At 45.8% G+C, this 24,310-nt stretch overlaps 1 protein-coding gene across 3 annotated transcripts in view; it reads right to left on the minus strand.

Annotated features, from left to right (window-relative positions):
- The window catches only part of NETO2 (neuropilin and tolloid like 2), a 36,973-nt gene extending 18,753 nt beyond the window's left edge, over positions 1-18,220 (minus strand). The window contains exons 1-2 of one of the 3 annotated variants that reach the window (XM_087940670.1): positions 15,426-16,124; positions 1,253-1,309 (exon numbers count right to left, since the gene is read on the minus strand). In XM_087940670.1, coding sequence (XP_087796796.1) covers positions 1,253-1,309; positions 15,426-15,462 — 94 coding nt within the window. In that variant the 5' untranslated portion in view covers positions 15,463-16,124. Of the gene's footprint in view, positions 1-1,252; positions 1,310-15,425; positions 16,125-17,884 lie in introns of those variants that run through there. The other 2 variants (XM_087940669.1, XM_087940668.1) reach the window with 2 other exon arrangements.
- Between the last annotated feature and the right edge of the window lie 6,090 nt (positions 18,221-24,310).

Genomic DNA, 24,310 nt, shown 5'->3' on the forward strand with positions numbered 1-24,310 from the left:
GATATTGCCAGACCTGCTCAAGAAGAAGAAAAATCAGTAACTTTATTCTTTACCAGCTATGTTACCAGAATGTCCGCAGACAGCTTGCCTTCCCCTGAGAATGACCAGACAAGGCTACATACAATAGAACTAGGGGTAGGTCAAGCATTGCTGCTTGCAGCTATGCAAGGATTCCAAGCTAGGTCCTCTCTTGACTCCTCTTCCCAGACTAGCTGGCAGTTTCCCAACCAATATCTGGCAAAAGCAATTTACTGCAGCCTGTTTCCTTGGGAGACCAACAGGGAAGAGAGTCAGAAAGTTAAAAACAGGAAAATTTGAGTGGGCACACTTACCTTTGACCCAACATTCATATCTTTCTTTCTTTCTCTCTCTCTCCCTCTTTCTCTCTCTCTCCCTCTTTCTTTCTCTCTCCCTCTTTCTCTTCTTTCTTTCTTTCTTTCTTTCTTTCTTTCTTTCTTTCTTTCTTTCTTTCTTTCTTTCTTTCTTTCTTTCTTTCTTTCTTTCTTTCTTTTCTTGCTACCCAACATTCCTACTTGCTCCACCAGCCCTGAAACTACTCCAAGGAATGTGGCATTGTCTCAGATGGAATTTTTTTTCCCTTGCATCTTCTTTAAGGGTCAGGCATTTAAACCACAATGGATACCGATACCCTCGCGTAGAAACATCGCGTGATATATTAAAATGTCAACCTGACTTACATGAAAGCCTTCTAAAAATTAATTACTCAACATGGGTTTCCCCAACCCCCCACCCTCTCGACTGCTTCTTTTACAGAAATCCATTAATGTGCCATTCTTGCTTTGTGAAAAGTTAATTAGCCTCTCATGTCTACATTCTATGAAAATCTGTTGAATTAAGAGATCTTACTCTTAAGTCTTATGTTGCTGTGATTCACAGAATTAGCTACCCTACAAATAAGGGAGCCAGAGTCGAATATTGGGACCACACGTTCTCTCTTATTTCTGCCTATTTTCCATTATGTGCTGGTTAAGCAGGGAAAAAAAAAATCACAATAAATGTACTTATTTCATTTTTTTTATTAACTGCGATTTGGACAACCGGTTGAAATATTCTGTTTTAATCCAGCAAATTTTACAGACTGGACTGTTCTATTATCTCCTTTCTGAACTTATCAAACACAATTTATCAAACAAAACTTCTTTCGTTAAGGGCTTATTTTGTTGTTTTAACTAATGTTTGATGCAGAAAAAGTGATCGTTCGCTTTCCCTCATATATTTCCTCACACCATACCTTGTGTTTTCTGAGCCACAGCGATGCCTTCCACCACCAGGATAGTTATCAAGAACACTGAGGGGAAAACAAGCAGAGAAGAAATGTATAAATAGAACAAAAGGGACATTTCCTTTATATGTCAGAAGGGACATGTTATACACAGGCCACTGTCCAACTCGACTCAAAAGAAATTACAAAATCCACAATGAACATTTTGCATCCAGTGTCACCAATAATGTTTGCAGCCTTTATCTTAAATGGGGGTGGGGGGATCAACTTAACACATTTGTACAATATCCAGGGCCTGACACCTTGAAAAATAAAAGGACATTTACAGGATAAATGCTATTATCTCAAAAGAACTCTCTGTTTTAGCTGCTTCATTTTTATATTCAGCTTTTAAAAAACTTTTTCTACAAGTCCTTCTGAACCTCCATGGCAAAGGATGCTAATAACTTTCTGAGGAGAGACAACAGAATACAGCGAATGAAAGGGAAATATCACAATTTTGTAATGCTCAGGTACATATTTACTATGAAGGAAATATTCTGTGATGACCCAAAGGGGCGTGGCACAAAAGTAACAAAGTCACAAAAGTAGGTAAAGTCCCTTTAATTCCTCCAGCTTGGCCCCCAATGTCCAGTTATCATCAGCTGGAGAAAAAACTCTCCCAAGAAAGTGTTTTAAAGGGAAGAAAGAGATAAGACATGACAAACAAACATAACGCACGCTTTGCTTCCAGCAAGGTTCTGTGCGCAAACACCCTTTATATTGTGTTTTCCCAGCTGCAGCTAATGAAGGGAATCAGGGCCTTTTCCTTCCCTATAACCCACGTTGCTCCCTTCTCTGTTCCTCCCTAAGTGCCCTAGGATGAAGAGGGGGTGGGCCTGGGTCTTCCTCTGAATGCCCAGCTCAACTGTGCCCTTCCCCAGTTTCCTCCACAGCCACTGGAGCCACGCTCCCACTCCCTGTCAGCTGTTCGACCTCCCCCTTGGAATCAGGGGCATGACATATTTATTATCAAATGGAACACTCTGAATTTGAAGGTTTCATCTGCTGATTTTTTAAAAAGTCTTTCCAGATTGAAGGGATCTGTTAAATATACCACTCTGAATTTTAGCATCTCATTTTGCAGCATGAGTATGGGTAGTCCTTGACTTACGACCACAGTCCAAAATTTCCAATGCTAGACATTTGCTCAATGCGTTTTGTTTACGTCCTTTCTTGCCACAGTCATTCGTTAAAGCGATTCTACATTTGTTCAGTTTGTCACACCGTCATTAAGTGATTTGGGCTTCCCTGTTGACTTCGCTTGTCAGAAGGCTACAAAAAGGGAGATTATGTGACCCGGGGATATTACAACCATTGTAAGTACGAACCAGGGGCCAAGTGTCTGAATTTGGATCATGCGACGGAGGTCGTAAGTGTGAAAAATGGTCATAAATCACTTTTTCCAGCACCATTGTTTGTCCCTAAAAGAATAGTTGTAAAATAAGAACTACCTGCAGTTCAAAACCACAATTTTAATACTTTACAAAATATGGGACTGAGATAACATATCTAGGGCAACTTAAGAGCTTAATTCTTTTAGTAAGAAATCATAGCATCAAAACATGTGTCAACTCATAAAATATGTCTATAGTCTTTTTAGAGTTGCCAACAGAAAGGGAGAAGGAAGCAGTGGCCAACTTGCATCCCATAAATGTTTTCAAAGATAGTTTCTAGGTGACCTCTAGATAACCAGGTGATGGAGGTTTCTGCCGCGCAAAATTTTAACTGGAGAGCATGATTGATGACTCTGGGCTATGGATGTGTCCCATTGGAGAATATGAATTACAATATACCCAGGGGGTGGGGGGAAAACCAGGGTCAAGGGTGACAATGAATGAGGTGTCTCAGAGTCGGCTACACCCAGGCAGCGCCAGCATGTTTGCTCCTAATAAATCTTCTTTAAGTTTTGAAAATCCGGCTAGAGACTCATGATTTAAATGGGGGTAACTACCGGAGCCCTGTCAGCATGCTTATAGTCTGGATTCCTATGAGACGTGAGGTTGCAAGACAATAAGAGAATTGCCTTAAGCTTATAATCAACTGTTTCCACCTGCAAGCTCTTCTATCTTTCAAACGTCGTTCCTATATTCCATTAAAGATCTTCCACACACCCAAATACACACACCAGGTCATTGATTTTGTTCATCCTGATCTACAGCAGAATGTAACTTCTCAACAGACGGCACTGCAGCTGCTACAGATGGCTAACTACATTTCATCGCTACTGACCTGCTCAAGACAAAGAACAGACATCATAAAAGAGAAAATCCTATTTTCTATTATGTGTCTCCAGGGTGTTGCTGCACTATTAATTAGCTGCCACCAAGAAAAGGGAACTGTGTTTTAAATCAGTCCCTTGGTTGCTATATCCGGCTGTTACAAGGTTAGTTTCTTTTTTTGTTTCCACTTCTTTTTCCAGAACTGGCATCATGTTAACCAGCGACAAAGTGATATCACTTTCTTAATGAGGTAGCTATTGTCTAAGCAAACTGTCTTGTCGTGGGAAAGTTCTCATATCGGCCCACGGAGAGTCCGTTGGATGTGGATGATTCGAGATATCAACCAGGGAATTGGGGTGGGGGTGGAAGAAGGTCTTGGACAGGGTGGGGCAAACTTTTTGGCTCGGGGGCCTCATTGACTTTTGAAATTTGACAGATGGGCCACCACCTGGTGTCGAAATGCCTGTCATTACAAGTCAGAATCAAATGAATGCAATCATTCAATCATTCACATCAAACCTTAATTCTGTACCAATCTTCGGCGGGCCGGATTAAAAAGACCAACGGGCCGGATGTGGCCCCCGGGCCGTAGTTTGCCCACCCCTGGTCTTGGACAACTCGCTGTGTGGCCAACTCAAAAAAGGAAGGGAGGAAAAGAGAGAAAATAAGAAATGCATAAGGAAGGAAAGGAGGGAGGGAAGGAGGAAGGAAGGAAAGAAAGAAAGAAAAAATGCAGAAGGAAGGAATGGAGGGAGAAAAGAAGGAAGGAAGGAAGGAAGGAAGGAAGGAAGAAAGAAAGGAAGGAAGGAAAGAAGGAAGGAAGGAAGGAAGGAAGGAAAACAAAAATGCAGAATGAAGGAATGGAGGGAGGAAAGAAGGAAGGAAGGAAAGAAAGAAAAAAATGCAGAAGGAAGGAAGGAAAGAAAGAAAGAAAACAAAATATGCAGAAGGGAGGAAGGAAGGAAAGAAAAAAAAGCAAAAAATGCAGAAGAAAGGAATGGAGAGAGGAAAGAACGAAGGAAGGAAAGAAAGAAAACAAAAAATGCAGAAGGAAGGAAAGGAAGGAGGGAAGGAAGAAGGAAGGAAGGAAAAGAAAGAAAACAAAAAATGCAGCAGGAAGGAAGGAATGGAGGGAGGAAAGAAGGAAGGAAGGAAGGAACGGAGAGAGGGATGGAAGGAGGGAGGGAGGGTTTGGATGCCAATATCTGCTTTTGCAAAACCAGCTTTTTGGTGTTGTGGGTTTTAAAGAGAGAAATCCACCCCAGGCCCACCCAAAGAAAGGCCGCAGCTTTTCATCGCTACGACTGAGCCATGTTACTTACACGGCTGCAGTTTGAGAAGCAACCTCCTAAACACGTATAAAACCCTTGATTGGCTTTCACCGAAGCCCCGACTGATTCTATAAATAGTTTGGCCCCGTATATACGTGCGGAAGAGGAGCAGCCGCGTACAAGAACAGCATGGCTAAGTAGCAGATAAGCAGGCAATTACAGCAGAGAGAAAAAGAGGTCAGACTTTCCTTTCTTCTAAACCAATTCTAGCCCCATTCACATTTTTTGTGTGTGAAAACCTCTGAATGCCAGCTTTTGCACCACCTCATTCTCCCCTTTCATTTCCCAAACTCTCCCACATCTTTCCTTTTATTCTTTCTCTGCTATTCTAGGAGGTCATTGCTGGGGGGAAAATACACGCACGCACGCACACTCACACACACACACACTATGCAGGCTTCTAGAAACTCTGAAAACAGCCCAGGTTCTCCTATTTGGAACAACTGAAGAGAGGAAAGACAAAATTCAGACACACAATTAAACGAGTTTTCTATCAAAGGTAGAAGAAGAAGAAAAAGAAGAAGAAGAAGAAGAAGAAGAAGAAGAAGAAGAAGAAGAAGAGGAAGAAAGAGGAGGAGGAAGAAGGAAGAGGAGAAGAAGAAGAAGAAGAAGAAGAAGAAGAAGAAGAAGAAGAAGAAGAAGAAGAAGAAGAAGAAGAAGAAGAAGAAGAAGAAGAAGAAGAAGAAGAAGAAGAAGAAGAAGAATCAGCAGCAGCAGCAGCAGCAGGGAATGCTCATTTTACGACCATCGCTGGGAGCAAGACTTCCAGGGCGGAGCAAGGAAATTGTTATGTGAGCCATGTTCAATATTATGACCTTTTTCCGGCCACGGTTGCTAAGTGAATCATTGCAGGTGTTAAGCGAGCCATACTGTTGTTCTTGGTTGTATGTTAGGGCTCTTCTCGTCAAAACAGAGGGATGTGTGACACGGAGGATGTGTGATAGTTTTCCTTGCTACATAAATTCCAGAAGTCTTTGAAGCACCGCAGAGACAAATACAGGTAGCTCTCAAGTGATGACCACAATGGAACCCAAAATGTATGTGGTCAAGTGAGATATTTGATACATTTGCCCCATTTTATGACTTTTCTTGCCGCGTTTATGTGAATCCCTGCCGTTGTTGATTTAGTAACCCGGCTGTTAAATCAATCTGGCTTTCCTCCATTGACTTGGCTTGTCGGAAGGTCACAGAAGGACGCTAAAACCATCATAAATGCGAGTCAGCTGTCAGGCATGTAAATCACCTGATCATGAGGATGCCAGAACTGTTGTAAGTGTGAAAAATGGTCACAAGTCACTTTTTTTCAGTACCATTGTAACTTCACTATTGGTCACTATTCAGCTAACATGATAGGCACTTCTGCAAGTTGTTCAACAAGCCATAGTTGTGTTGTGTTAACACAACACGTTACACTCAATGAGTGTCAGCTTTGGAAGCCATATTCCACGCTGCCACATTAGCCTGAGAAAGTGGGAAGGGGGTGATTTCAATGAAGCAGCTCTAAGTAGACAAAATAAAATTATTTTCTTAGTCCAAGGGCATTGAGTATGGTGCAGGATGAAATAGGGATCTTACTTTTGGACGGATCGTGATTGGGCCATGTGATGTGATGACGGCCAAGGGGGGATGGATTTGTAGTTTGAGAAATTGTGGAAAGCCAGAAAAAACTTTTAGATTCGGGTTTCCACTGATGTGCCAGGTGCTGTTCTAACAAAGGTACTTTTGAGATATGTTTGTCTCGGAGTTAATGATTGCAACGGAGATTGGCTGGAACGCTGACAACAAGGCTGTCAGATTTTCAGAAAGTGGTTGTTCTCAATCTAAATCCCACTCCACTATTTAAAAAGGTTGACTCAAATCTGAATATCATTCTGTCATTCTTCTTTAGCAAATACAGGCAGTCCTCGGTTTACAACCACGATTGCGCCCAAAATTTCTGTTGCTAAGTGAGACCGTTGCTAAGAGCGTTTTGCCCCATTTTGCAACCTTTCTTTGCCGCAGCTGTTCAGTGAATCACTGCCATTGTTAAATTAGTAACACAGTTGTTAAATGAACCTGGATTCCCCATTGACCTTGATTGTCAGAAGGTCGTAAAAGGGGATTATAGGGTCCCAGGAACAGTGCCACCATCACAAATAGGAATCCATCCCCAAGGGTTGAAGCTTGATCATGTGACCATGGGGTGTGTGTGCTGCAACGGCCATAAGTGTGGAAAACAGTCATAAGTCAACTTTTTTCAGTGCTGTTGTTAACTTTGGTCACTAAACGAACTATTGTAAGTCGAGAACTACTGTAGGTTCTCCTGCTCGACCATAGAGTGCTGTTGAGTGATCTGAATTCAGACAGGAGAAGTTGACTCAGGTAGCGGAAGAACACACCTGTTGTATCCGTTCAACGATTCTAAAAAAGTTTTGGTTTCCTTTTTTCTTTGTGCTGCACAATTCCAGTGAAAGATCCCTTGGATTTCAGGAGCTACATTCAGGCACCCACTTATGTCTTAATAGAATAGAATAGAATAAAGAATGGAATGGAATGGAATGGAATGGAATGGAATGGAATAGAATAGAATAGAATAGAATAGAATAGAATAGAATAGAATAGAATAGAATAGATACATTCGTCAAGAGTCAGGAATCATCAGGTACAACACTTAATAATAGTCATAGGGTACAATAAGCAATCAAATCATACTAGGAAACAATCCATATAAATTGTAAGGATACAAGCGACAGAGTTACAGTCATACAGTCACAAGTGGGAGGGGATGGGTGATAAGGAGTGATGAGAAGATTAATAGTAATAGTAGTGCAGACTTTGTAAATAGTTGGACAGTGTTGAGGGAATTTTTTGTTTAGCAGAGTGATGGCTTTTGGGAAAAAACTGTCCTTGTGTTTAGTTGTTCTGGTGTGCAGTGCCCTATAGCATTGTTTTGAGGATAGGAGTTGAAACAGTTTATGTCCAGGATGTGAGGGGTCTGCAAATATTTTCACAGTCCTCCTTTTGACTCATGCAGTATACAGGTCCTCCATGGAAGGCAGGTTGGTAGTAATTTGCACAATACAAATCACTTTTCCTTCCTGAAGGAAACCGGTTCACAGCATGGTCCTGTTTGACAAGCTTGAAATTACAACAGCTGTAAAGATGTGCTATATTTTCTTCTACAGCTTCTATTCCTAGTCTGATAAACGTAATAGGGTGATGGCTTTAGCACTAAAGTCATCCTGTCACCTGTGAAAGCTTTGCTTGCAAGAGACAGTGCCAGGGTTCCAAGTAATAAATCCATCACAAGCAAAACATCCGAGGCAGGTAGATTCCTCAAAAAGTAACTTTATTGGAAATATGTGATGACCCAAAGGCAACATAGTCAGATAATCAGTAGGAGTCCCTTTATTAGCTCCAACTTTGCCCCCAATGTCCTGGTTACCTTCTGGCTGGAGAAAAACTCTCCCAGGAACAGCCTTTGGCTGCAGAAAATCAAGTCCAAAACATGGTCAACAAAAACTGTAACTATAAGTCCAATCAAGGCAAAAAGAGGTAATTAGTTTAGCAGGGCAGGAGCAAGAATTCCAGACGTAAAGGCACGGCAATAACTCAACACAGTTGGGAAGATGCCAGGAACAGAGATAACCAAAGTCAATACAAGATAAACTCACATTTGCTCCCAACAACTGCCATACTCAGCATGCATCTCTTTTAAACTTTCATTCCCAGCTGTTGCTAATGAAGGGAATCAGGGCCCTTTCCTCCCCTGTAAACCACACAACCCACATTGCTCCCTTCTCCGTTCCTCCTTGCGTGCCCTAGGATGAAGAGGGGATGGGCCTGGGTCTTTCTCTGAACTCCCTCTCCCTTGTTCTACCTCTCCCTGCTCTGCTCAGCCAGACTTTGCCCTTCCACAGTTTCCCCCACAGCCAACGGAGCCACACTCCCACTCACTGTCAGCTGTTCATCTTCCTCCTCAGATTCAGACTCTGACAGGGGCATGACAAAATATCATAATGGCACAGATCTAAAGTCTCCCATGGTTTTCACCTAATTAAAAGCAAAAGTTTTTATACTTTCTCAAAACAATCAGTCACATGGTCCAATCAAGGTGCGTACTGGCAACCGGGCAGCATCACTCCGCCTTCCTCCAGATGTGAGAATGACTTTGGTTCCCAAGAGAAAATATATTTTTTTTGGCTACAGAATCTCCTCCTCTATCTCCAATCCCACCTCCCAATCCCTCAGCTCCAGTGTGGCAAGAATGAGGTGGTCAAAAATGGCTTTGGCCAGGTCAGCTTCTGGGTTAATAGGCGAGATAGGACAAATTTAATTGGATTCAGTAAAACTGGCCATAGGCAGAAGGGCTGGAAAATAGGTTCTACCTGCCTATCCAGCATATTGCAAAATGTATTTAATCTCAAAAGTTCTTAGAAAAATAATTAAACGTGCACACCATTCTAAGAACTAAATACTTAATTTTAAGTTCAGGTTAGGATAAGCTTTGGGTGACCACCCAGAATGTTGACAGATTACGATTCCAAACAATATCAGCCAGCACAGCCAGTGGTAAAAAGATCCTATCTGTTGTAGTTCAACCGTATTTGAATGAGCAATCAGTGGCCTAGCTCTATTTTAAGCAGTCTCTTTAAAATCTGATTCAACACTAGATTACATAGAAGTATATTAAGCTAGTATGTTTGTCACTGACTCTTATCTGTAAACTTCCGATGACTAGAGCCGATATTAAATGCAGTAAGTCCAGAATAAAACCTCTCTTATCAGGACCAAGAAAAAAGAACGATAGGTGGAGTTGCTTCTGAATGGATTGTTGTCTGCCTAGAGACAGAGTCTTGCCAGATTAAAGCATCCATCTGCATAACGATTGGATATATTCTGTGAATTGCTAGAGAGGATTCAACATTGCTCTCTTTCAGCCCACCAGACATTCAAAGCTCCACTGCCTCTTTGCCCTCTGGGAAGGAGCCCCTCCAGCAGCCGAATCAGAGGAAGAGGCGTGGGAGTCAGGGTCAGCATCAGGGGCAACCTGAGAGCTCTGTGGGGAAAGAGGGAATGGAGCGGTCAGAGAGAGAAGTGGAGGTGGAGTCTAGGCTGTCTATCAGCCTTCAGATGGAGAGCCAACAGCCCCCAGGTCTGGAGGTGGCTGATGAGGAAGAAGAGGAACAGCTGGGTCCAGTGCCTGATGCGCAGACGCACAGAAAGCAGAGGAGAGGAGAGCAGTGGAAATCTATGGGCCGGTCCTTGGGAAGGAAGAGCCACCGCTGCTAGTGAAGCCCCACTTTAACTATAAAGGGAATAAAAGGCAGGGGAGCCAGGTTAGCACACCCTCCCTCCTGTGACTCCTGATTATATTTTTCGGCTTACTGCTGATTGCCAGCATTTCAGCAGTTCGACCTTGACTGGCTCAAGATGGACTCAGCCAGCCATCCTTCCAAGGTCAGTAAAATGAGGACCCACATTGTTGGGGGCAATATGCTGACTCTGTAAACCACTTAGAGAGGGCTGTGAAGCACTGTGCAGTGGTATATAAGTCTAAGGGCTATGGCCCTTCCTTCCTTCCTTCCTTCCTTCCTTCCTTCCTTCCTTCCTTCCTTCCTTCCTTCCTTCCTTCCTTCTTTCCTCCCTCCCTCCCTTGGTGGTACAATCCTTAAAATGCAATATTGCAAGCTGATTTCTGCCCACTTTCTGCAGTTCAATCCTGACTGGCTCAAGATTGACGTAGCCTTCCAGCCTTCTTAGGTCAGTAATAAAATGAGGACCCAGATTGTTGGGAGGACAATAGGCTGAAATCTGTAAACTGCTTAGAGAGGGTTGTAAAGCATGGTGAAGCAGTATGTAAGTCTAAGTGCTATTGCTAGTGGAGTGGTGATTGAAACCTCCGGAAGCCATGCAGCTCAAAGGCTCATGGTTGGCAGGACAAACAAGAGATTATCTTGATGTGATATTATTAGTCTAATTAATAGGGTACACCACACATGGATACGAGTGGCCACAAAGCAGAGGTGGTATTCAGCAGGTTCTGAGAAGTTCTGGGGAACCGGCAGCAGAAATTTTGAGTAGTTTGAAGAACCAGCAAATCCCACCTCTGACTGGCCCTGCCAACCCCACCTATTCTCTGCCTCCCATTGAGACTCAGCTGATTGGCTGGGTCTCCTTTTGTTGCCCTGCACTGGAGAACGGAGCTGGAAAGCAGGTTAGGTGGGGTGGGGAGGGAATGGGATTTTACAGTAACCTTCCCCTGCCACGCCCACCAAGCCACGAGCACAGAATCGGTGGTAAAAAAAGTTTTTTTGAATCCCACCACTGGCACAAGGGTCTCGGAAGGTGATCATATGATCCTAGGATCCTTACAATAATCATAAATGTGAGTCAGTTGCCAACTGTCTGAAATTTGATCACATGGCCATGTCGCCACAGTTGTAAGTGCAAAAATTGGTCATCAGTCACTTTTTTTCAGCAACTTCAGTCACTAAATGAACTGTTGTAAGTTGAGGACCACCTGTATTCTTCCTTCCATTTCCCCTCCTCCATTTTCCATTCCATTTTGTCTGCGTTGCTGTGAAGGTGGACATCTCCAAGCACCGATTACACGGCATTGTAAGGCTGTTTGGGTTGAGTTGGTAATCGTGAAAATAGGAAGACTATTTGGAAGCGCAAAATTCAATATGCAGTAGCCCTTAGACTTATATACCGCTTCACAGTGCTTTTACAGCCCTCTCTAAGCGGTTTTCCAGAGTCATTCTCTTGCCCCCAACAATCTAGGTCCTCATTTTACCCACCTCGGAAGGGTGGAAGGCTGAGTCAACCTGGAGCTTGGTGAGACTTGAATTTTAATATGTCATTTAATAAGCTTTTAATAAAACAGACCAGCCAAGATATGCATCAAAGTTGGAGAGCTGAACAGTCTCATCTATTTTGGAAATCCTGGTTATGTTGTCGAAAGCAAACCATGGAACGCTGTCCCATGCTTCTCACATACTACACCGAGGCAAGCATTACAGTGGTGATTTTTTTAAATAAAAAAAACCCCTTTTTATATTGCACTGTGTCTCTCGCCTGCAGCCTCCGCTTGGAATGCTACAAAACTTCAGCAAGTAAAAAAATCCGGGACATTAATTCCACTTGAAGCGGCCTTCAGTTTCCCTTTCCAAGATCCGTTCCCTGTGCCTTGAAGAAAACGGTCGAGAGAGTCAAGGGAGCTACATTTTTTGAGTCCAGAAAGGTGACTGAAAGGTGCGAAATGGCATTAATTAGCATCTTCAGAGAGTCTCTTCCACTTTTCAAGTTACAACGGCACTGAAAAAAAGTGACTTGTGACCGTTTTTCACACTTGCGACCGTTGCAGCATCCCCATTGGTCATGTGATCAAAATTCAGATGGTTGCAGAGTCCGGGAAGCATGGGATCCCCTTTTGGGATCTTCTGACCAGCAAATGTCAACAGGGGAAGCCAGATTTACTTAACAACTGTTGTTACTAACTGAACAATTGCAGGGATTCGCTTCACAGCTGTGGGAGCAAAACTCGCTGGACAGATGTAGCCATATGTGGTGACCCAAAGGGGCGTGGCACAAAGGCAACCCAGTCAGATAATCAGTAGGAGTCCCTTTATTAGCTCCAACTTTGCCCCCAAGGACCTGGTTACCTTCTGGCTGGAGAAAAAACTCTCCCACTTCACTTACAAGCCTCTTGGGTTCATTAAAGCTGACTCAAATTTGAAACTTCTCTTGAGTTATAATGATTCGGCTCAGCTGTCATTCCAGGTTAAAAAAAAAACAGAAGCATTTTTCCCTTCTTCTTTAGCAAGTTCTTTTCTTCAGACAGTAAGTCGGCTTAAGTATTAGATGTAACTAAAAAATTCTCCAAAAAAAAAATGCAGCATACAATAGAATAGAATAACAGAGTTGGAAGGGACCTTGGAGGTCTTCTAGTCTAACCCCCTACTGCGGTAGGAAACCCTACATCACTCCAGACAAATGATTATCCAATCTCTTCTTACAGATTTCCAGTGTTGGAGCATTCCCAACTTCAGGAAACAAGTTGTTCCAACAATTAAGTTGATTAATTGTTCTAGCTATCAGAAAATTTCTTTTTAGTTCTAAGTTGCATCTCTCCTAATTTTAGGTAAGCTAACTTACCTAAAATGTAATAATGACTTGAAATAGTATCTGTATGGCTATAGCTCACTTACATTTCCTATAGAGGTCAATCCATTATATTTCACAATAATAATGACTTATAGATCTGCTATAGCCTTCTTCACTTTCAGTTGCAGGAAAGTACTATTAGGTTTTGTTTAGCTATTTTGTTTAGCTGTTCTGGAATTCATGTGTGCTCATTTAAAAATAGGTTTTGAAAACATAGCATTAAGTCAACATTCATGCCCCATACATTCTCTGCATTTCTGAAAAAGAAACTGTCAGCTTAAAAGTTATCAAAATGCTGCAACTTCCTTAAGCATTTGCTATTCATACTTACATCCTCGACCAAGCGATATGGCTAAATCTAAATAATAATTAAGCTCATCACATCTAAACACGCCATACGATAACATTACTTTATCTTGATTCACAAATCCATGAGACCACTTTACTTGAATACCATAAGAGGTCAGCCTAACTCAAAATATAAATTCTGTCAGCAGCAATTCGTCTGCATCTTAAATTAAGGAATCAATATTTCAAACCGCCTCTCTTTCTTACTTCAACATTTGATAAAGTAATGCCAGAATTTCAGATTTCTATATGAGATCCAAAGCTCCAGCGGAGAAAAATATATACAGGGACCACAAACATTCTGGCTGCAACTGATTTTCCATAAATGCCTAGTATTTTTTTCCCCCTCCTTTGTGCATTTTTTGCTATAGAAGTAGAAAAGGCAAATGTTGGTGAACAAAAATCTCAGATAAAGAAGCTTTTAAAATAATTTGAGATCTACCGTGACATTTCAACAAAATAAATAAATAAACAGGAACCGTTCAATAAGGAACCTTTGGAAATGCAGCACAATTAATTGCTTTGCAGTTTTTGTGGTGTGTAGGCGAATCCAAGAGTTTGCTTTCATTGACGAAAGGTGATAAATGGCTAGAGCTGTGAACACTAGTTCTTTCTTTTGCAAACACGAGAAGAGAAAAAAAAACCCACCAAGAAACATTGTAGGCTCACAAGCTTTTTAAAATTATGATTTTCAGCCCTCTCCTCTTCTCCTCCTCCGAAGCCTAATTTCATTTTTCTTCCCCCCGGGATGCTCTACAATTCTAAACTAAAGGCATCCCCTAAAATCAGACGGAGCTGCCAATTTGAAAAGAAACAAAATGATTCGTACAGCCATTGTGAGCCAGAAAGAAGCTACAGGGCTCTGTGAATTACATCTGACAGTAGTCAAATTTTGCACCGAAAACGCAAAAAAGAGTTTCGGGTTTCCTAGGGGCTAGGCTTAATCCCTTTCCAGATCCTGTGGAGAAAAGACTTTAGCTTTGTAGCCAGACTGGAAAAAGACACTCCGATGGGTAAAACAAAAATGATTTCTTTTCTACCCATCTGAGTATCTTTTTTTCCAGTCTGGCTACAAAGCTTTCTCCACAGGATCTGGAAAGGGAGTGTGTGTGTGTGTGTGTGTGTGTGTGTGTGTGTGTGTGTTTTCTGAGGTTTTCGTGGGTATTTGTATGTGGATCTTTGGAAGTTCCAATTTTACACGGGAGAAAACCCGAATAACCAAAGATCCATATATATAACGTTGCTACAACTTTAAAAGCACAACTATAATGACGTGGGAAAATACCCGAACAAAGCTGAATACCATACATATAAGTACCCGCAAAAACTTAAGAAAACAAATACATATATATGTGTTCTGAGATAGCCACCTTTCTGATATTAAATGCAAAATAAACAATGGCTGTATATCAAGACCAGGTTTTGAAAAAAAGCTGTTGATGTGCCAGAATCTACTTGCTACATTCAGACGATTGAGAGAGAGAGAGAGAATGCCTGATATAATTACAAATTTGGTGCAATTAAAAGGATTTTTTTCGGGGGTGGAGAGAGGAGAAGGTGGCTACATGATATCTGGAATATCATTACTTCAGCTCTTTGAAAGGTGGTCCTCAACTTACAACCATTTCTTTAGTGACTGTTCGAAGTTACTGGAAAAAAAAAGTGAGTTATAATGTCTTTCACACCGACAGCCGTTTGCAACCTCCCTAGGTTCACGGGGTCAGAATTTGGGGGCTTGGGCAACTGGCATGTACTTATGACAGTTGCACAGTCTCGAGGCAATGTGTGTCACCATTTGTAACTTCCCCAGCTGGCTTTTGAGAAGCAAAGTCAATGGGGGAAGCCAGATTCGCTTATTAACCTCATGATTCACATAACAACCGGAGTGATTCGCTTGCCAATTGTGGCAAAAAAAAAAGGTCATCAAACAGGGCAACTTTCCCTCACCAACTGCCTTGCTTAGCAGCGGAGAATTTGGGTTTCGTTTTGGTTGTAAGCCAAGGATCACCCCATATTTGGAGATATAATATTACAGTGCATCGGGATACGGATCTTTCCTGTAAAGCAAACGCCATTCTACTTAGCCCAACTTACTTCTCAGCAGATACGGATGTTCATCAATGATAGCCATCAGAACAACTCTCAGCACCCCTTATCCCCATCATTACTAGATCCAGACCATTCCATTTTCCAAAGGAGCAGGGGACACAAATCGGAACCAATCTGCACGCCTGGCAGAACGGCACAGAACAGTAGAGTTGGAAGAGACCTGGGAGGTCTTCTAGTCCAACCCCATCCCTTCTCAGGCAGGAAATCCTACACCATTTCAGAGAAACGGTTGTCCAATCTCTTAAAAACCTGCAGTGTTGGAGCATCCACAGCTTCTGGAGGCAAATTATTCCACTGAGGAATTGTTCTCACTGTCAGGAAATTTCTGTCCTTAGTTCTAGGTTGGTTCTACTCCTCGATTAGTTTCCATCCATAGTTTCTCATCCTGCCTTCAAGGGGCTTTGAATAACAGGAAGGGACCTTGAAGTTCTTCTACTCCAACTTGCTACTCAAGGAGCAAACCCTCTGCCACTCCAGACAAACGGCCGTTCAGTCGCCTCTCGAAAACTTCCAGCGATGGGATGCACACAACTTCTAGAGGAAATCCCTACTACTGAGGAATTGTTCTCACTGTCAGGAATTTCCCTAGTTCTAGGTTGCTTCTCTCCTTGATTAGTTTCCACCCAGGGCTTCTTGTCCAGCTTTGGAGAATAGGTTGACCCCCTCTTCTTTGGAGCAACCCCTCAGATATTGAAGCACTGCTATCATGTCCCTCCTCCCTATGGCAAAGGGGGTGACACCCCTAAGGCAAATGAAGAGAGCATCTTCCACGGCTCATCCCCAAAAACGTACTAGCAGTCCCCCATTCAGAGGACAATGCTGAGTTTCCTAAAGTCCTAAGAAGGAACCAACTGCATGCATGGAAGTGGAGACTGAAGTGCGTGTGATTCCCTCCTCACATGTGTGGGGCAGGAAACGCAGTGTGCATGCCTCTGGCTGTGTGTTTGAGTGCATGTGTGTGTGTGTGTGTTGGGGGGGGAGGAAAGGGGGGGGAAGGAAGCCACACACCCATTAGGAAATCCCAGATTCTTTCTTGCACCCCAAAGCCAGCCTGCTTTCTCCACCTGGTACCCCAGTCAGTTTCAAGAATCTCAAGGAAATCCCCAGTTCCTTCTTTGGTAGGGAAGAAGGAAGGGTGCCAAATCCTTGGATGGAAACGGCCAGATTTAAATCCTTTTTTTGTGTGTGTGTGTGTGTGCGTTCTCCCTTTGCCTCTTAGCCCAGAACCAACAAGGCTGGGACCCAAAGCTTTTAAGGGATTCCAGAGTTTTGATCTGGAAGGAGGAAGGGAAACTTCAGCCTGTCTTGTGCCCATTTGCTGGGATGAAAGCGCTGGTTCAATGCCCTGACCAGAAACCCGGGAGATGGTGAATTCTAGTCCTTGTGTCCCCCCTCTCCTCCAATTTAGGCATAAAAGCAGGGCTGGGTGACTTGGGGAGGGGGAGGGGGCAGTCCTTCTCTCTCGGCCCCAACCCGTCCACCTCACAGGGTTGTTGCCGCGGGGGGGTGGGGGAATAGCAGGAGGAGGGATGTGCCCCCTTTTAAACAGCCGACCCCCTCCAAAAAAAACCCCCCACCAGTAGGATAAGCCTGAAGAAGAGACCGACGTGGGGGGAGAGGGAAGAAGGAGCAAAGGGGTCGCCATCCCTCCGTTTCCCTGAAATTGGGAAGACGCTAACCGGGAAGAGGAACCCCTCGGAGTGGGTGGTTGGGTTGCACTCAACGGGTAGTAGGACTATCCGCACTCCCTGTGCCATTCGCCTCTCTACAGAGCACTTGTATTCTCAGCCCCTGCTTGGTCCTGATGGGGCAACAGCCAACCCCCCCACCACGATATCTGGCTTTTCTCTCCTCCCCCCCTTGTCGGATTCTCTTCCCCCCTCAAACATCTGGTGGGTCCCCGGGGAAAGAGGGGCTGGGGGATTCCCCTCCCCCCCCCGACCCAATCCCTCCCTTCTCGGCTCTTTCCAAAGCAGCCTGTCCTCCCCTCCTTCTCCTCCTCCGGGGAGGGTCTCCCTTGTGAAGGCTCCGACAACCCCAACCCGCACCCTCCAACAACGGAGTCCGGGCAATTGGAAGCCGACCTTCCCGGGTTGGGGAGGGGCGGGGGAGGCATTCAGAGGGGAGGAGAGGGGAAACCTAACCAGCCCCGCGAAACCCCCCCCGTCTCCCCTCCCCTCTCCCAGATCGCGCTGCCAAAGCTTCGGTGGAAGGTGGGCGCGAGGCAAAGGCGCCGACCCGGGCAACTAGGAGGGGACCCTAATCCGGATTCAACGGCGGGAGGGAGGGAGGGAAGGGGGCAAACGGCTTTCCCCCCACGCGCGCCCAGACCCCGCAGCCCCTTCCCACCCGCCCGGCCTTTCTGCCACCCACCCCGCCGGGGAGGATGGAGGTGGTAGTCCTCGGGAGAGGGAGGGGCAGGAGGAGCCCGCTCTCGCCCTTACCTTCCAGCACCGAGTAGACCTTCTCCAGAGCCATCGCCTCTTCCCTCGCCTGCCCGGCGCGCTGGGCGCGGAGACCGTCTGGCGAAGGGGAAGCCGGCGCGGCTCAGCCGGAGGGGCGCATCCTCCTCCTCCTCCTCCTCCTCCTCTTGCCGCCGCCGCCGCCGCTGCTCCTTCCCCTGCTCGCCTCTCCGGCGGCGGCGGCAGCGGGGGCCACGGTTCGCTCCCGCTGCCTCCGCCCGCCGCTCGAGCCCGCCGGTGGCTGCCCCTTCATGCCGGCGGGCAGCTACGGGAGAAAGCCGGGCAGGGAAGCCAGCTCCATCCTCTTCCTCCTCCTCCTTCCTCCTCCTCCTCTTCCTTCTTCCTCCTCCTCTTCCTTCTTCCTCCTCCTCCTTCTCCTTCTTCCTCCTCCTCCTTCTCCTTCTTCCTCCTCCTTTCTCCTCCTCCTCCTCCTCCTCCTCCTTCTTCTTCTTCTTCCTCCTCCTCCTCTTTGCGCGCCCGACCCGCAGCCGGCCCAGCCCCGACTGGGCGGGCAGGCGAGGGGCAAGGAGGGGCGGGAAGGAAGGAAGGAAGGAGGGAGGGAGAGTCTTGTACGCATGTGCCCCTGAGCCCCCCCGCTTCTCCCACAGCCCGGGCAACCCCACACCCACCCCAGACACGCGCGCCCCAGCCAGTCGCCCACCAGCCGCGCGGCCCCTCGCCAAGCCCGCTCGGTCTGCCCCGTGGAGAAGCCACAAGGGGTTCGCGCGTCGCCCCCCCCAACCTCCCAGCAGCCCCCCCCCTCCCCAGGGACCCCTTCCTTCTGCTTTGGGTGCCCCCCTTCCCTTCCCTTTGGCTGGGCTCCTGCAGGCGCTGGCTCCACAGTTCCCGGGGGGGGGGGGTCCCCGTCCCGCATCAAGACATCCCCGCCTGGATCGGATGCCCCCCCGAACCCGCAAACCGACGTAACTTCGGGACAGCCTCTTTGCAAATCCGAGCAAAGTATCGGATCCAGCGTGGTGGGGCTGGCTGCGGTGGGTGGGTGTGGGGGGGTCTATGTGTGTAAAATCCAGGAGGTGGGTTGGAGGAAACCGTGGTTAAGTTACTTCTTGGGCTCCTCCACAAGCGCTTTCTCGTCGTATTTACTCGCCCGCTCTTGCAACCGCCCGAGAAGTAAGTTTGTGTGTGTGTGTGTGTGTGTGTGTGTGTGTGTGTGTGTGTGTGTGTAACGGAGCCCACCTTTTTTTTGGGGGGGGGGGGATTCTATGGATTATTAGACAACTGGCTTTCCCCTCCCTTTCCTTTTGCTTAAAAAAAAGAAAGCCTACTTATTTTTAAAGTCGTTTAATTCAAAACTCCTGGAGGCCGATTGGCGAAAGGTCTATGAGTAAACAGCTGGGACCTGCCGGAGGAAAGTAAACTCAAAGGAAAGGCAAAAGAGAAGAGGTGTGTGGGGAAGGGGAGACAGGGGGATGAAGCCGGGAAGGAGGAGAGGGGAGTAGCCCCAGGATCCTCAAGGGGGCAGGAAGGTGGAAGAGAAGAGGCTGGTGGCAGAAGGAAAAAAAAAAATGAAGGTTGCGGGGCAGAAAGAAGAGGCAGGAATAAAGATAGAGAGGAAAAAAAATGGAGATGGTATAGAGAGAGAGAGAGAGAGACAGAGACACATAAAGGAGAGGACCATAAGTCTTGGCGATGGAGTGGCCTGGAGGTGAAGATGCTGGCCCTCCCGCTCAAAACGTAGAGCGTTCAATCTTAGGCAGCTGTCAGATGTTTCTCTTATCAGGGCACCAAGAGTAAAATATCTGCTGTGAACTCTGCACAGGCCTTGGGAAGGGCATCCGGCCAGTAAATGATCAGCTCCATTCAGTCGCCCAAAGTCCATTCCTCTCAAAGGGATGGCAGGGTGGTAAAAAAGAAAAAAAAAAAGTCTATCGTCTTGGCTTGGGTTTCCCCAAGCACATTTGAAGACTCTGTGCATGTGCAGAGTGCCTTTCCCTTCCCTTGGGAGATGGCCTTGACTTCAGAGCCTTGGCAAAAGCCGTCAACCAAGTCCTCGCCGCCTGCTCCACCTCCTCCTTTTCCCCTCCCCCACTGCAACCTCCAGAGTTACAAAGGTTGAGCAAAGTGCCAGTTGCCTACTACGCGGTGTGATCTGAAATGCTTCCCCCTCTGCCCGTTTCAGAGGGACCCTCAGCACTTACAAAGGCTTGGGAGAGAGGAAAGGCTGGTGGTGATCCCGCCTGTTGGACAGGATCTTCCTCAGGATCTCCTGAGCTGCATTTTCAGCGGATGGCATCACCTGGGATGACTTCTTTGGGCTGCTCCCGGGGTGGGGATTCTACCGGTTCTGTCCACTTCTGTAGAACCGATTACTCTGAAGAGCGGAAAGCAGAGAGCAGACATAGAACCGGTTCCAGGTCTGCTCCGGTTTTGGCCCATCCGCCCACCTGGGCTCTTACCTGACCTTTATTGCCTGCTTTTTTTTTTTCCCCACCGCAGCTGCTTTGCGTGACCACAGCTGCGGTTGAAAAAGCAGGGGAAAATGCCTTGTCAACCGCTGCGAACCCGCGCCCAGCGCCGCTCAGCTGTCCAAGCAGCTAGCTGACGACGCTATACACGCGCACACAGCGTAGTTACACTGGTTGGATGCCACCCCTGAGTTGCTGCCTTGGGAACGAGCGAAAGGGAGTGGGGAAGGGAGCAGGGTGGGCAGTTAAGATTGTTCTGAACATGCGAGCAGAGCTAATGCACCGGGATTTATTTGTGTGTGTGTGTGTGTGTGTGTTACTCAAGGCTGGGCAGAACAACCCAGAATAGTTCAGAGAAAAGATCCTTTGGAGAGGATTGAATGCAGCCAGTCTGGGTAACTGCACCTTTGATTGCCTCGAATGCCTTTTGGAAGAAAACAGGGAATTACGTCTCACTGCCCAATCCCCTGGACAAAAGCGCCTACTTTTCTTTCCATTTTACGGTGTTTTTCGTTCCTTGTGCAGAGTGAACAGCTGGGCAACCACTGTAGACCTCCTCCGGCGGCAGCAACAGCAGGTGCTTTAAGCAAATTGGGGAACCCCCTTGTAAAGAGCGTGGAGATGGGAGAGGGGGGGTGCCTGACGCTACGCTAGTAGCTTCTGAATGTCTCTTGAGAGAGAGCAATCCAGGAGCAGATCTGTCCATCCATCTGCCAGGATGTCCTTTTAAACACTGATTAGGGAGGCATGTGTTAGATTAAAGAAGGTTTGTGTCCAACTTGATTTCTTTGAGGGCCACATCAGGATTGTGTTTGACCTCCAGGGTGGGGTGGGCACGAAGCCAGGGGGCATGGCCAGCTCAGTGTGACTCATGTCGGGGGGGGCGGCGCCTCTGGTGGTCCGAGCACTCTGCCAGCGAAAACAATGGTGGGGAACGGAAGGATTTATATTCCTTGAAGAAAGCTGGTCATTTGCCTCCTTTTAGAGGGTCGTTGAGGCCGCTTGGAGTTTTGTCTGTGTCCTCAGGCTCACCTGAGTTCTTTTCCCCCCAAAATTGCAAAAATAAAGAAGTAAAAAAAATACCTGCACACTTCAGGAACGAACAGCACTACTCAGGTGACCCCAAGGACACACATAAACCTCCAAGTGGCCTCAACGACCCTCTAAAAGGAGGCAAATGACCAGCTGTCTGCAAGGAATATCAATCCTTCCGTTCCTCACCATCCAGTCAGAGCTGAAGAAGCTTCTTGGATGAGAAGCAAAATGTCTTCAAAAGAGAAAACCAGAAAGTCCAGTTGCCTCCTGAAAAAAGCAAGTGATGCGGTACATCACCTCTGACTTAAAGAGGACATAGTAGAGGCTGTATCGCTCGTGTTCCCCTTTTCAGTCCTTTTCTGTTCTACTTCTAGCCAGGTGTGAAATTATCTCTATCAGCATTTCTAACAGGTTATTTCTTCCTTTTCCCTGGGAAAAGCCGCAGCGTTTTCTCACCAGTTTTTTTAGATTTTAGCCTGTACCACCGCTAATGATTTCAAGTCCTTCTCCCTCTTCTTGCTTCCTCCTGTTAGTCTTCTTTAACACACTGGCTCCCAGAGCATGTTAGAGATAGGATTGTTAAGTCGTCTTCTTTGCCTTTTCGATGAAGTGTGCAATTCCCTCTCTGTTGATCGTTGGTGGGTGGGAACATTTGGAAATCGATCAATCCCACGGTCATCTAATTCGGAATTTGCAATAAAGTGGACGCTTGCAATTGCGTGGGAAACACCAAGCCCCGCGGAAATTGGGAGATTCGGGCAGTTCAAATGAGTATATAAAGATTTATTGCAAGCTTAAGCCATCTACAAGAATCGGAGCTACTAACAGTCAATGGAAATGAGCGAGAATTAAGAAGGCAGTCAAAGCAGGCTGGGCTCAGATTTCTTGTGGTCATGCAGAGACTCATGACTGATGATGTGTTTGACTCCTTCCTCGCCCTCAGCCTGATCATCTCCTACTGTTCTGACTCATACCTGGTTCCAAGGAAGCAAACACGAGGCAAAGGTAACAGCACAACCTTTTAATGTTTCTTTAACAAATCCCGTTCCTTCACGGGTAAAAGGCTGCTTCAAACCAAATAGCTCCGATAAGATAGAGCCTTGCCCAAGGTTTTGCAAGGCTGCCAAGAACACCAGATAAAGTTACTAAGCAACAATTCCAACACAAAGAGTCTCCAAACACAAACTAAGAGAGTCTGAACGTACACAAGGCTTGAGTGCAAAAACTTCTTTGCTTCCTACAAAGAACTCCGGTTTCTCAGCTGGCTTTTATCTCTTAAGGGAGGGGCCATTACCTTGCAGCCCTACTCCCGAGTCGTCCTTGATGCTGCAACTGCTCTTTCCTTCGAGCAGCCCTGCATGCACACACACTGGGCACAGGCTCCTCTGGGACCTCTTCATCGCTGCTGCCAGCCTCCACAATCTCCGAAGGCAGCACTCCACTCCCTGATGGTCCTGGCCGCATCCCTGTATCACACGCAGGCCCCTCATCCGAATCCTCGCTGTTCGAGACCTCAGCCATCCACACCTGCTGCTGGCGAACCACAACACCTACATGAAAAGACTGCAGCCACTTTCTCTTTCTGCCTCGTCATCAAACTGAGATGACAGGTAATCCTCAACTTACAACAATTCATTTAGTGACTGTTCAAAGTTAAAACAGCACTGAAAGAAAAATGACTCATGACCATTTTTCACACTTACAACCACTGCAGCATCCCCATGGTCACGTGATCAAAATTCAGACACTTGGCACTTGACTCAGATTTATGACAGTTGCAGTGTCCTGGAATTATTTTGCACCTTTCTGTTGAGCAAGGTCAATAAGGAAACCAGAATCACTTACTAACTTAACAACTGCGGTGATTCACTTAACAAATGTGGCGGGAAAAGTTGTAAAATGGGGCAAAACTCAACTTAGCAACATAAATTTTGGGCTCAATTGTGGTTGTAAGTTGAGGACTACCCGTATCCTCATTTAAACAAGATTTTACAACAATATGATAAATTCACCCCAAAATAAAAGACATGGCATTTCCTTTTAGAAGTCTTTTGAAGCTATCGAAAGGCTTTCCAATCAGTAAGATTATAAGAAGTAATGAATGGCCCACCGTATTTGTTGCAATTAATAATTTGATACTTAAATTATTTGGAAATAATATGTTATACCCAAAAGCACACACATGTTGTGGTTAGCCAGCAGCAGGTGTGGACGGCTGAGGAGAGCGAGGACTCAGATGAGGGGCCAGGACCATTAGGGAGTGGACTGCTGCCTTCAGAGATTGTGAGGGCTGGCAGCACCGATGAGGAGGTTCCCGAGGAGCCTGTGCCAAGTGCGCTTGCATGAAGAATTGCTCGGAGGAAAGAATAGTTACAACAGCATGGGTGACTCGGGAGTAAGGCTGCAAGGTAATGGCCTCTCCTTCAAGAAGATAAAAGGCAGCTGTGAAGCGGACGTTCTTTGCAGGAAGCAAACACATTTTGAAACTCAGCCTCGTGGACATTACAGTATCTTACGTTGGTATTTGAAGACTCTTATGTTGTGAAATCTTTCTTATCTGTGATTTTTGGCAATCTCGTACAGTTTTGGTATGGTTTGTGCTTATCAAAGTTAGTTAGTTTGCAGCAGCCGTTTAACCGGGGATTCATAAGACTCATTAAAAGATTTCTGTTCCCTTTGATTATTGTTTGTCTTATTGGAAAAGGGTTTGGGTCAGAACAACGCACAATATTAGCATGCATCTGGGACCTTGCTAGCTTTTGACCTCTCTGGGTTCCAGCACGAAACGCAACAACCCGTAACTGAATTCAAAGAGTTAATAAACATTGCTTTTTCATCTATTTAATAGCCGTGCTTATTTAAAAGCAGCTTAAAATAGATTCCCTCCATTTTGTGTTGAAAGATTTCTGAAACATTGACAGATGCTGCTATCGTAACTTGCTAAGTA

This window comes from Pseudonaja textilis, chromosome 11 (genome assembly GCF_049901715.1).
Source record: "Pseudonaja textilis isolate UNSWEBS1 chromosome 11, rPseTex1.2, whole genome shotgun sequence".
Taxonomy (NCBI): domain Eukaryota; kingdom Metazoa; phylum Chordata; class Lepidosauria; order Squamata; family Elapidae; genus Pseudonaja; species Pseudonaja textilis.